At 42.5% G+C, this 14,396-nt stretch overlaps 1 protein-coding gene across 6 annotated transcripts in view; it reads left to right on the plus strand.

Annotated features, from left to right (window-relative positions):
• Positions 1-281: 281 nt before the first annotated feature.
• Positions 282-14,396, plus strand: part of LOC107993311 (uncharacterized) — a 60,786-nt gene continuing 46,671 nt past the window's right edge. For 2 of the 6 annotated variants that reach the window (XM_017049714.3, XM_017049720.3), the window contains exons 1-3: positions 282-486; positions 2,080-3,188; positions 5,425-5,667. In XM_017049714.3, coding sequence (XP_016905203.2) covers positions 2,954-3,188; positions 5,425-5,667 — 478 coding nt within the window. In that variant the 5' untranslated portion in view covers positions 282-486; positions 2,080-2,953. Of the gene's footprint in view, positions 892-2,079; positions 3,189-5,424; positions 5,668-14,396 lie in introns of all 6 variants that reach the window. The other 4 variants (XM_062079444.1, XM_017049699.3, XM_017049684.3 and 1 more) reach the window with 4 other exon arrangements.

Raw genomic sequence — 14,396 nt, forward strand, 5'->3', positions numbered from 1 at the left:
GTCGAGTTAAATAAAATTACTCGCGATCAAACGCTGGCCCATTTTCTGGAGATAAAGCGCGGATAAAGACGATGTATGGAAAGCATGGAAAGCTTTCGTTGTTGAAACTCTTTCGAACGGGAGAAACTTTTCTTCCGAATAGAATTTCGAGGAGGAAAGTTTTTGCAAACGATCGCGAAACGATTCGGTCGAAAATAAAAGTTTGAGCTTGTAAGGCAGCCGCCCGGCGGCGCTTCCTTCTCAACGCGTTCTCGATTTAATTTTAGCACTTACGGACTCAGTCCACTCGCGAGTTCCATCGAGATGAAGCGAGCCAGCTTCACGCGTGCACGCGAGATTTTTTACTGCGTCTTGATACTTGATGTTTCCGGGTGACGATTCGAAGCGAGGGGAATATCAACGTAATCCAAACGTTTTCCTTACTTTTTCTCAAGTGTTTGTCGTTATTCTCGAGTGCTCGTTACGCGTTTTTCTTCGAAAACTTAGGTAAAAATAAAAGTGATAGACGTGATTATATATAAATTCATACACACGCTTCGTGCTCTTATGGTCTAAAGTTGGGTGAACGTGTTGTACGCGGTTATGCAAAGTTTCTTTACGCTCTTAGTTAAAAATTTCTATTCTTAAAAAAAACTTCAGTTTGCGCGTTGCGAAAGATTGTTATGCGCGTTGAACGGCGTAATTCGTGTAGATGGGCGTAATTTCTATCTGCGTTTTATCGGTGAAGATACGCCGAAAAGCCGTGGTCGAGTACAAGCGTGGTCCAAGAATATCCTCGTTGCTCGAGGCACGCAAGGGCAGCCAAAAGTTCAACATCCTCGACGAAAGCAACGTTTGCTTTCCCCCTAAGTACCTCTAATCACTCTGCAAACGTTAAACACGAAATTCATGGTATATCCTCGTCGTAAACCACTTTTAACCTCCAAAACCCTCGAAATCGAAACATATCTCGTGCCCGTTTACCAATTATAATGTCGAAAAAACCGATATTATACGATCTTATCAAATTTTCACTTATTCAAATTCGAATAATCGCACCATCGTCGAGCTGTATCTCTTCCGTCACATCGAATCGGTCGATTTTAAAAGTTAAGCGAATTGTCCTCGCGTTCACTTCGATTTTATTGGTGTACAATTCTGTTCTACGATGCGTCTTTGGTTGAAAAACGTGTCACGTAGCACCGAAAGTTGGATCAAATAATAATGGGTAGAAAAAAAGAAGGAAGAAGAAAAAAAAGAAAAACGGCAAAGGAAAAAAGGGGGTTGAAAAAAATGGGGGAAAGGGGGTTGCGCGTTATTCAGTCGACAATCAGCCGCGATGCAAATTACGGGTATTCATAACTTAACGCTACCGACCGCTTTTAAGCGAACGTTAAAGCTGCCCTCGGTTTTATTTCACGCCGCGTAATCCGGTTTGCCGCGTGCACGTGCCGCGTTTTTTTTTTTTCCCCCTCGTAAATTTTCGCCAAATGATTTTTCGCACCGTGGAAATCATTCGCGCTGTTTCGACGCTGGCTTTGTAAGCCCGATGAATGGGATAAATTGAAACCTTTCCAACACCACCTCCCCACTCCCTCCCCCTTCCGTTAATGCTCTTTCTCACCTTCCTGCGATTAATTTGTTTCATTAATTGGTCTCTGATACCGAATACTGTTTTTCCTCGAAGCTGATATATATATATAGGGAGCCAGTCAATTAGTAACAGTTTCGACATTTATTTCGAAATTTCTTTTCATCGCGTTAAATCAATTTTTCCGTATAGAAAAATGAGAAACTGTGCTTTATCGAAATTCTATTATCTCATCCCGCTCCATATCGTAATAATCGATAAATATTTCAAAGAATCGATTCATCCGAGCAAAATGTTTCCAAATTTGCGTGTTATCCGTTTAATATCCCCGCGAAGGGAATGTTACGTGAAACGAAATCTTTCGATTCAACGAAGGCAAACCGTTATTAAACCTATATAAACCTTGTTCGACGAGTTAGCGCGCAAATTAGAGCGTGCAGCATCTTTCTCGCGCGGAAAAATATGAAAAATTGGCGCATCGTCTTGAAACCGGATCTTATTATCCATAGGAAGGGAATTGGTTGGCTGGAAGAAAGTCGAAGTCCGGTGTGAACGCGCGCGAAGTTTACCAACACCGGAATCGTTCTACTTGGAGCGAAAATAGAGCGCTTTTCGGCTGTCTCCTTCCCTCTCGCCGTGTACGTGCGTTCACCCTCGTTCGACCTAAGAATATCTCGTTGGAGGACAGCGCAGCGTGGAGCGAGCCTTTTCTTGCTCTGTAATCGGCGTCAAGCAGTGAGATGTAGCCGACCAAACTGCCGCTGTGTTTCCATTCCTGTCAAATATACTTAAAGGGGGCCGCGACTCAAAGGGAAAGTCATCTCGAACTGGTGATTTTATTTCGTATTATTCCACCATCGTATATATATATATATACTCTCGCGTTATCGTCGAAATTTTCGTGAAATTTCGCGCAAAGTGTCACGTTGAATAAATCGTTAACCTGGGAAAAAACATTGGTCTAATCACCGATTAACTATAAAACACATCGGGCGAATATCAATGTAAAGAAGAATAAAGTACAACGTGGGGTTGCACGGATTAATGAACGTGAGTTTCAACGATCGAAATGCGTACACGTGGTGCCAAAACGTTTTGGCGCGCTTGTAAATCGTTTCTATCCAATTAATATCGAAGAACAAAAACGAGGAAGGATCGAAGAGCGTGCATCGAGACCTGGCATCGAAGTCTGAGTTCTCGAAGGAAACTTCCCCTCGCATCCGGTGGCCCGAGCGGAAGAAGCATGAACAGTTGAAAAATTATTTTTATCCCGGGAACCGGTTTCGACGAGCGGTGCGTGACTCCAAAGGCGGTCCAGAGTCTGAAGAAGATGGGCCAGTGAAATTCATTGCACCCCTTTCCGGCTGTCCAACGATCGAACAAATGTCGAGGATGCTGCGACTGGAGCTGGTGGGACTCGTGTTGCTGGCCTGCACCCAGATACTCACGGAGCATCGCAATATTTACGAAACCAGATCGCTGTACGGTTATCGGTCCAAGTTTCTCGATCCCCCCGAACGGTTTACCAGAGAGGTGCGGGTGAAGCAGGGTCGTTTACGAGGAATCGTCGTGCAGCCGAGGACCAATCACGATCTACAGCCCGTCGATGTTTTTCTGGGTGAGATTCGCGGTCGAAAATAATAATTTTCCCGCACTCGTTCGGTGGAACGATACAACGTAAATTAATTTCGTACACAGATTGAACACAACGATTTCCAGTCAACTATTTGTATATCTCGAAATAGAAGCAACGCATCTCCATTAAACAGGAAAAATTGTTACAATCGTTATGCAACGTCCGAGTAATTCAAAATAATGCAATAATTCTCGTTGTATCGTTCATCGTAATCAAGTGAACTGGATTCGTTCACAAATCCATGATTTGTAAAAAAGACGAATACGAATACTTTACGACTTGAGCAAAAAAATTATAATTACACGCATATAAATATCTTCAACCCCAAATTACTTCCAATTAGCTTTCTCAATTTGGAGCTTAATTTTGGCAAAAAAAAAGAAAGAGAAGAGAAAAAAATCTAACAATATCCTTGGCACGTTCGTCGAAAAATTTTTGGAAGCAGAGAGGAAGAAAAATGAGGGAGCAAAAGAATTCTCGAATCAATCAGAGCTACTGAAACTTCCTTCGCGATCATCGCTTAACGTAGAATGTAGAAAGCTTGCAAGTTTCCAGGACCAATCGTGTGACGGATCGAAGCCCGCTAGACTGGTAACGATAACACTGGGACCGGCGCGATTTCAGTTTCCGGATGCCGATACGGCGAACTTTGCCCAGGAGAGGGTGAAACTTTCCTCGCAGCTGCATCAGCCTCTTCTTCTTCTCCGCTTCTCTTTCTCTGTCTCTTCGCGATATTAGCCACGATATATCCGCGCTTCGAGAATCCCGATACGTCAAAGGTTCCAAAAGGAGAAGCGTGCAGGTTATTTCGGGAACAGACGCCTCCCCTCTCCTCTGTTTCTCTCGCTCGCGTGTTCCTGTGCGCATTCGCTGGCGAAGCGGAATCAAGCGGAGTTGCTAGTTTCTCGAGTTCCTCGAGATCCTCTCGCATTCCTTGCCATCCACCGCTCCGTGCTCGAGCGTTTCCGCGCGTGTGGACACGCTTCTGTTTAAGCGAGGAATGGCGGCAGAGGAAAGGCTAGGATAAATTAAGGATAGGTTAAGGTTTGTCGAGCTTTTAAATACGAATCGATTCTAAAGTTGGGCTACTGTTCTTTTTTTCTTTTTCCTTTCCTTTTTCCCCGCAAATGCTCGACTCGAAGAGAGTAGTCGCGCGTGTCTTTAAATATTGCGGATGACGAGATGCCTTTTCTTCTTCTCCCTTTTTTTCCTCGAGATCTTTTTAAAACGAGCTATATATACTTTATATAGCGTAATGAGCTAGCATGGTGGCGTATTAAATTTTAATATCCTCATTGTGCTCGTCTTTCTAACGTGCACGTTACGGAAACAAAATTGCATCGTATCAAATTATTTTGGAATTACAAGAATAATCCTAATTTGCTGCTGATGGAAGGGTGATTAAAGCGCGATTAAAGGGAATGGATCGAAGTTAATGAAGAAATATGCCTTTACTCTCCTCTCAGAGGGAATCGAAAAGGGTTGTGGTTCATCGCGCACAAAAATTTCAACCGCTTACAATTGCTTCGAACTCGATCCTGTTGCGGTATTCAGGTTAAAACGGATGATCTCCAGTCGCTGTAATTGCACGTTTCGAATCCCGAGAATGTTTGCGATCAAATTTTTCAATCTGTATTTGTTCAACGGGGCGATACTAATGTTTCACGAGAGGAGGGAACGAGCGATCTGAGAATCCAATTTACACGGAATCGGGGTAAAATGGATGAGCCGTGATCCTTGGACTCCGTCAAACGAGACTGTGCGTTAACGCGTCGAACGAACAAATATAATCTATTTAATCGACTTACTCGCAACGCCATGAAATTTTCGTGTTACCTCTTCGATCGAGGCAATTTCTCAAACGAAGAAAATTATCCAGGGATGTTAAATTAAATTAAGAGAAAGTAACTACAATTTATTTTCTATAATACCTAAATTAAGTTAGACTAGCGATTCTTCTTTAGGAAAATTCCTAATTTTTAAAATCTTCTTCGAATTCGAATTCTCCGAAATTTGAATATTTTCATTTTACTCTCTGAACTTTTTTACTTCAACTTTTGACGAACTTTTCCTCCAACTTTTCGAAAGTTTTACCAGGAAGGGGGGAGGGGAGTTCTGGATAACCCCTTCGAAAAAATTCGGCACGAGTCGAAAACTCGATACAATTATTACACGCTCGAGAAGAAGAACGAAACGAACGGTCTGCTCGTGTTTTCAGGAGTGCCGTACGCTGAGCCCCCGGTCAATTTCTTGAGATTCTCGCCACCGAGATCGCCGGAGCCGTGGCGCGGCACAAGAGAATCGCAGGAATTTGCACCCGTTTGCCCCCAAGTGGTGCCAAAATTGCAGGACGAGATGAAGCCGGTCAGATACGAGTATCTTGAGAGGCTGCTGCCGTACCTGAAGAACCAGAGCGAGGACTGTCTCTATCTCAACATCTATACGCCCCATCAACCCGAAGGTAAGCGGACTGAGATTAATTGTTTCGAAGATCGGCGACAGTTCGTGATCGAGTTCCCTCTCGGTTGGGGAGCACCGTCTACTCGGTTCAACGGCGACTCGTTCTATCGATCAACCTTGTTAATGCAGTTTGTTACGATTCTCTCGGAAAATACACGGGAGAAGCTCGATGTTAAAAATAAATACAGATGGAATCTGTATCTTCGCTTCCACGAGTAAATCGCATGCACGAGGAAAATTAAATAGATTTCTAAATTGCAGGTAACGTCGTAGCTAACGATCAACTCTTTTACAATAATAAAAAATCTTAAATGGAAAATCTAGAAAGAAAATTGTTGTTGTTTAATTAAACATGCCAAAAAGAAAAGAAACAAAAGAATCGTAGAGCACTTTTTTCAAAACGAATGGAGGGGGAGGATTTAAGAGAGTATGTAAATAAATAAGAGGAGAGTTTACAAATTTCGCTCGTATCGTATGGTTAATCAAGTATTGAAATGTCAGATCAAATGAGTATAAAATTTACAATCGCGAAGAATATATCTCTCTCTTTACGATCCTCGAATTATGGCTGTTAAGTAATGCTGAAGAAGGATTCGTGACCACGATAATACCGTGGACTGTGTGAATATTTAGATTGCGAAAAGATAAAAAGAAGGGAGGGAAATTCGTAGTACTGTAAACAGGCGTGATCCAAAGCCGTTTTATTCTTGACTCTCTGCCAGGAAAATAAGAGGGGCGGAGTGTTCTACGGAGCGAAAACCTTTACCTAAAAGACAATTAGAGAACAGGATACTTTTAGCCGCGTTTCATCTACTTTCGGTGTAGCCCAATTTCGGATCCGTGTTTAACTTTCTCCACGTCGAGATTTAGACTTCTGTACACCGTCTTCTTGAATCATGTTTAATCCCTTCTTGGCAATTAATCTCGCTTCTATCATCCATCAGTACTAGTTAATATAGATAGAAAAAAGAAAAAAAAAAGGAAAAATCGCGAAAGGCAAAAGCTTGCTAATTGCAGATTCATTTTTGAACGAAAGCTAAACGGTATATTCATTTTTAAAACTCGTATTTTCGAAGCAAGTCTTTTTCACGGCTATAAACGCGTTTTTGATATATCTCTGTTGACTGGACAGTGAAAACAATAAATAAAATGTACGGATTTAGCTGAACGAATATATTTAATTATACGTAATTGCGCGTGTCTGTTTACGAAACATTTGAAGTGTGTGTATCGAAGATAAACAAATAGGTACCAACTATGAAATAACGGTATTGCTGGCAACATTCGATAATAAAACTACAAATAAAATTTCAGTCAAATAAAATTTAAAATCTGTAACAATTTCGAATACATTGCTTCGATATCGAGTATTTCCAAAATTTCTAGATAATTCCGAACTTGATCAAAGCCAGGTTTCAATTCTTCTTTCTCTTCCTTTCTCGTCTTTTTTATGAAACTTTTTTTTTTTAATTTCATCTCTCCTTTCTTGATTGCGATACATTCATATTTTTTCGGTTTATTAAAAAGTGAAAAAAAAAGAAAAATAAAAAATGGAAAAAAGAGTCAAGTCCATGAGATTTCTGCCGATTCAATCACGGTTTTTCGGGATTGGCTCAGTGCGGTTGGTTCCACGAAATACGCGCATTCGGACGATACCTTTTGTCGACAATTTTGTTGCATTCACGAGCGTGATAGATGCATCAAATGCACGCGTTGTTTTCGCTGAAATGAATCGAACATGCGCGTAACATTTTATTCGGCTACATTTCACGATTCTATATATCCGTTATATCCGCATTATCATACGAAAACGGCCCTTCGAATCGATCCCTTTGATTAACTGTCTTTGATAAATAATAAGAAGTAACGTTCAATTTTTCCCGGAAATCCCATTAGAAGCGCGATATTAGAATTTACGATAAAGGAAGTTGATCGTTTCGTTTCGAATTTTGCATTGGATTCCCTCGCGATTTCTTTCTTGAAGTTGAGCGTTCTTTGTCGCAGTGTATGCGTCGAAGGACGCATTATTGATAAGAGATATTTCAAAAGCTTCGCGCGAAAGAAATCCTGAATTCCATTGTTATCGAGCATTTGTTTGTTGCGTAGAGTAAGAGAGACAACGAAATTTAAAGAAGCGCAGAAGAAGTAGAAGTTTGTTTATACGTATAAAAGAATTTTTTTTTAATTAAGGATTGACTGATCGAATTTTTAACTTTATTTTATTTCTACGTTTCCGCATTGTTAAATATTATAATTTGAAATATACGTTGCATGTTAATTATTCGAATTTATTAGTTGGTTATTCTACAAAATAATTACGAATTAATTTGTTAAATATTTCATAATTAATACCTTCCAAATTTATTTTCAAATTTCGATGATTTGAAACGTGGTTAAATATTTACGAACAAACTATTCGCTAACCGAAAAACAACCGAAGGGGAAAATTAACCGGATCCCAAATACGGGCAGCATATAAATGCTTCTATTCTTCTATAAATATAATAGCATAAATTCTATAAATTAAACGAGCAAAAGAAAACGCATTTCCATGGATCGAAACCGAAAGAGACGAATATATTTAGCCGCGAATCGACAAACGTGGAGGAACGATAACAAAGGTTGACATAACTGCGTACAATTGCGTGCTCGATAGCTCGTGTTCGTGCTCCCCTACTTTTCCTACCTGGCCGAAGCTAATTAAAAGTAATCTTGCGCGTTTGCGACGAGCCGTTAATTAAGGTAGGAAAAACGCGGAAACCACACCACCCGATTATCCCCTCGGGGATTACCAGAGATTTTCTTCCCTCTGTTCCTCTATCAACGTCATTGTTTCCCTCTAAATTCACCTCGCTCCTTCCTTTCAGATGGAGAAGCGTAAAAATTAACCAAAAGATAAGGCAGATTTTTGCGAGCAAATATTATTGTCCGTTATATTTGCACAGTGAACCTCTTTCCCCCCGATGAGAGACGAACGAAAAATGATACGATCACGGTATCCGACAAACATACGCGTGTCCCATCTCTGTTCTTTTTAAAAATTCATCAAAATTTTCTTCCCGATGCCAAGAATATTCGTGGAAGATCGCGTGGAAGATCGCAGCGGATGTATGGAGGGGATAGGTCTAGTTGATCGGCTGGAGATAAATTAACCTGTGGAATAAGACACCAATCGAAAAGCGGCGAGGCCGAATAATTTTCCATCCAAAACCAAACATATTTATCAACCGTTCCGGAAGAAAGATTCGGAGGGTTGGTTGGCGGAGTTTCGTAATAAGGGATCATAAATTATACCCGTTATCTGTCCCAGTCAGGGGCTAATGAACGCGAGATCGGACTCCTCGTGATTTTAAAGAGCCCCAAATTTGACTTGGAAATTATCCATCTCCATATTTGTTTCCCCCTCCGCGGATCGTGAAACGTGGCCGCGGTTTGCTAAGGAAATTCTTCGATGATCGATAATTTCGAAGCACGATTTCGAATATTTCCGCGAATCTACCAAAAAAAAAAAAGAAGGAGAGAAAAATTCTTCGATAAATAATAAATCCTTTCCGATACTTGAATAATTTACGATTTCTATTTACGATTTTTATCTCTGTATAAATATATTAAACTTGGACGGAAAGAAGCAGAGGAAGAAATAGAAGGTCCATAGATCGTTTGGAGAAAATACGAAAAGGCCGATGAAAGATGCGGCACCGTTGCAAATAAATTGGAACCGTCCGGCCACGGGTGAGGGGGTCTGTTCTTGGGAAGATATATACGCCCTCTTAAATACTAGGACCGACGCTGGACTGGAAAGGGTGGCGGAGAAAGCCGCTTTGAAAGAGCCGGGCTCGCGTTTCGCCGATAGGGCACCCCGCGGTCCTTGAAAATATCGGGAAATTCATTAATGCCCGATCCGCGGCCCGTGGTCAAATAAATTTTATCGGTCGGATGAAATTTACAACGGCACCGGTCTTGGTGCCTCTAACCCTGCTGCTGCTGCTGCTGCTTTTCCACCATTTTCTTGTGTCATCAAGAACATTGCGGTTCTTGTTCTGACTTTCGCGAAACGATTCGTTTAAAGAGGTGTATCTTCGTATAATATGTATGTGTATCTTCTTTTTTGTAAATAATCACCGAAAAATGTCATTCTTCCAATATAATTTACCGATCTAATATCATCTCTACAGAGATGATTTATACGAAGAGAAATCAGAAAGAATGGAAAAAAAAATTCGCAGCTAAATTTCCTTTTGACATCAGAATCTAGCTGCATTTCAAAAAATAAACGAACCGTGCGAATCACGTTTGAAAGTCCACGCTTCGTACACCGTCCGATCCTCCTTTTTCCTCCCCTCTTCTCCATTCCATATTCTCCATTTCAGTTCATCGATATAATGATTAGCGAGCATTTCGGAATAGTAGATGGTACGTCAGCGTATATGTAGCGTCAGTGCCAGTTTTTTCCACGCAAATTTCGCACACGATTCACGATCACTCGTCACGTTCTCCGGCAACGAAAGATACTAATTTTTACGTGTAACTTCGTTCCGTGCCGGCGAATGACACGGTCTTGATCCCCAAACCACGTATCCACGCCCTCCACCCACGCCGGAAACAACGTTCGGAGTTCCTTTCGCGTATGGAAACGCATTATCCACCGTCAAACGCTACCACGTAGAGATCGCGCTGGCGGAATAGTAAAAATTTCAATTCCATACCACGTCAACAGGTATTAGCGATCACGTTCCTTTAGCTGTTTGTTTGTCAAACAAGCGCGCGTTTTATCAAATATTTTTGATTTAACCAACAACTCTTTGGCTATTTTTTTTCTCAGATCAACGTTCGTTTGACGGATATTTGTAAAATATGCCTTGTCTATATCATCTTATATAATAATTTCTTATAGGATCTTTTGCAATCGGGGCTGAAAAATATTTCGCGCAATTGTAGATTATAAGGAAGTATCGTAGATCGATTTTTCAGCGAATCGTAAATAATATTTGGGATAAATGTTCCTCGACAGCTTTTCGAGTTATCCTTCTCTGTGAATAACCGTTCGATCTCTCCGTATTCCGAAGTTTTCGGGCGGAAACAATCGAAGGATAAAGGAAACGCGGCTTCAACCATTCCTGCTTGATACGATTTCGTTTCGTCGTGGGAGCCTAACGAAAAAAGGAGGCCGAGGCCGGCCGGTAGAAGTTGGCGAAGAATAGTTGTCAGGTGCGCGAGCGGAAACACGTCGATCCGGTCGATTCCCTTCACGTTTACGGATTTCCGTCGAATTCAATTTCTTCGTTGGCCTTAATCCTTCCCGCTCCCTGATCCCCTTTGTCCACCACCGGAGTATCGGAGTCCCGTAATCCCGTAATCGGAGCCGGGGACAAATTTAAGGCGCCGCCAACGCTCCGACAAATTTCGTTTCCCCGCTATTTCACGTGTACTTTGATCCTTCCATCCGCCTGCAAACCTTGTCCACCGCCTTTCCCGTTACTTAACAACGTTTTAGGAATCTCATTTATCCTTGACGCTAAACTTTTACGCAAACTTTCTGCGTACAATCTTTCCTTTCTTTCTTTCTTTCCTTTGTATGCGCGTATGTACGGAGAAACGAATAATTAATTGATAATTGAATTTTATCACGAGCGTCAGAGAATTAATCAGGCAGCGTAGAACGTTCCAACCCGGGGGATGGATCGGAGTTTTGAGGTCGAGGATAATCCGAGAGGGAAACGTGTGCTCGAGTAGCACTCGGCCGTCTCCGAGCTTTTGTACCGGAAGCTTCGTACTATCGCGAGCTTCTACCAAGATCAATTTCTTTTGTGCTTAATCCGACACCCGAAGAACTCGCTGAAACCCCTTTCCCACCCTCCCCTTTCGTTCCCTTTCTTTCTTCCTTTCGTTGCGTCGATTATTACAAGAACCTGAAGTGTTTGATCGACAAACGAAACAAACCACCCGTTTCTTTAAAATATTCTAAATATCTAGAAATTTCCAGTACTTATAAATCTTGCTCAAACCATCGTAAATTTGACTTTAATCCCATTGTACCCCCAAGTACTGTACTCTTGCTTCGCACTCTCCCCGATCAACGCACGAAACCACGCACGAAAATCGTGGAGCAGCAGCGAGGTATTAATTTACTATGAAACGAGAAGAAGTTGGATTCGTCATCGTCATCATCCCCGAAGGGGGATGGGTTGATGAAATTTCACGCCTGTCTTTCCCTCCGTCGATACTAACTAATTAATAGTAAATCAGTCCGGGTGGATAATGGATGGGCTCGTTTCACCATGGATGGGGTCGCGCGCGTTCGCGTATCACGAATAACACGGCGTGCTCCATGTCGAGCCGATAACGTCGTTATCAGTGCATATGGGTTTCATGGGTCCACGTGCGTTTGTCATATCTGCAGCCGCGACGTGGACGAGGGGTTGGGGGTTTCGGAAGAGGGATCGGACAAGGGAAGAGGAGAATAGTGGCCGTTCAAGCATCTCCACTCCGTCCCCTATTTCCTCCATCTACACCCGTTCATTCGCACACGGGATTTCCAACGAGATTTCCAACGACGGTCAATATTAAATCTGGAAGCAGGGAAACAGGTGGAAAGATCTTTCACGCATCGTGGAAAACCACTTTTTTCAGAGAAGCGCTCTCCGCTTCTGTTCGGGCGAAATCCGGCGGGGAATTCGAATCACCTGTTGTTTTTTCTCCGTTCGTTAAACGACGAAAATGTAAGTTTGCGCGCCCGAACTTTTTCTCCTGCTAGGACTGATTAAATTAGTTTGAATCTCTCGACAAGGTTTTGACCGTAATCCACGTAGATTACGCGCTCTTTCTCCTTCTTCTCTAGAACCAGCTATAATCGAGTTTTAACAGTTTTAACTTTTAATAGTTTTCGTCTTGGAAATCGTGTCCTGTCGAAAAGGAAGAGGAAACGTGGAGAGCAGCATTTATTTTTGTCGATCCTGTTTCTCCGGTTCGGGAGAGACGCGGGTTTCGAAAATATTCGCGCGCGGCCGAAGAAGGAGGCACGATGATAGAGAAGATCCTGTTCAAATAGATCGGAAACCCGACGGTTCCTCAAACGGGAATTGAAAATCCACAGTAAGACAGTCGTTCATATATCATTGGGATGCGGACAAAATGAAACTTGCCGCGGTAGATAAAGCATTCGATCCGGGGAAAGTATTTTTCAATTCGGCCAATAACATTCGCGCGCTCTTATAATACACTCGTCCATCATATTCGAACATAAATAAATTCACCTAGAATTTCATCCCCTGGAAATATCTCGGTATCTATGCGCGAATCGTATCTGTCTATCGAATACATTCGTTATTTGAAAACCATAAACGTGCACCATATTAAATCCGCAATTGCGTAGGCAAAAGCTTAAAAAAGAAAAGAGAAGAGGAAAGGAGGACGAGGATATCGGCGGATCGAATGCGAACCAGAAACGGTATTCGCTCCACTTTTCGATTTTCCTCGTTCGAGGTAACAGGTGAAAATATAGAAAGAATTACACGGGCAGCGATGCTCGCTTGGAAGAATATCAGATCGTGGTGAAGTTAGCCCCGTTAGTGGCGTTATGGGATCGAGGCGGAAATTGGGTTTGTTAAGCGAGGAAGCCGTGCGTCTCGTCGCATCGCCAGCCATCAGCCAGGATGCCTGCACGCGTTCCTTAAAAGTCTAATGGCTCGTGTCGCGAAACTTGTTTTTTGTTCCTTCCTCGTTCCTCGTTACAGTACTCTACCACCGTTCCATCCACGTTGTCGAGTAACACGCGTATTTACAGGCAGCCATTTTTGTCGCGCTTACGTGTCGTGAATTTCGACCCTTATTGGAAAAATCCTGTTATCCCCGGCCATCCCGCAAATTCGCATCCCGCAAAATTGCCACGACTAAACGTTACTTGGAGAAGTTTTTTTCAGGAAATTGAAAGAATCGGGAGATCAAAGCTCGTGAAAAGCGCACAACTATCGATTAATTAATCAAAGGGGGGAAAAGAGAGAAAAGAAGGAGTTTCAACGAGCTTTCAACTGCTATATATAAAATTTGTCTAATGGCTCGAAGGAGGAGCAGGGTCGACTCTCCCTTCTTCCTTTCTTCTGCCCTCTCTTTCCTCTATTTCCACCGCGATACCTCTCGCCCGGTGGCTGACCTTTCTTTCCTTTTTTCCTCTTCCTTTCCACCCCCCGCATCACCGACCAACTCCTACCGTGCCTTCGCCACCGACGCCTTCTTCCTTTCTCGCCGAGTGCGCCGAGAGTTTGAAAGAACTTAAAATAAACGACGCGGTCCCGGCCACCATCGTTTCTCTCCCTTCCCGACAATACTCTCCCCGCCCGAGTCTCTTTCTCCCGTCATTGTTGCTTCTTGCGAGCCTCCAACGAACTTTCGTCCGCGATTCCCGTGTCGTCCACTCTCCCCAAACCCTATTCTCCTCCTCCCCCGATCGAAGATCGCATCGATCGCGCACCGATCATTTCCATTTATGAATATCCTAACGAGTTCCTAACTTTTTAATACAGATCCTTGCAAACAAAAAAAGTACGCGGAGGAACGTGGAAATCGTTCTTCCTCCACTTCCAACGGATTTCCATGAAATTTTAAGGGAGAGCAATGAAAAGTATCTAGTTTTCGTGTCCGTATCGATCTTTCCAACGCCCTTTGTCCATGGACTAATTCGAGAGCGTCTCCTTTCTTTTTTTTTCTTTAGTTTGTTGATTAAATTAGAAGAAT

Source organism: Apis cerana, linkage group LG9 (genome assembly GCF_029169275.1).
Source record: "Apis cerana isolate GH-2021 linkage group LG9, AcerK_1.0, whole genome shotgun sequence".
In the NCBI taxonomy this organism is placed as follows: Eukaryota; Metazoa; Arthropoda; class Insecta; order Hymenoptera; family Apidae; genus Apis; species Apis cerana.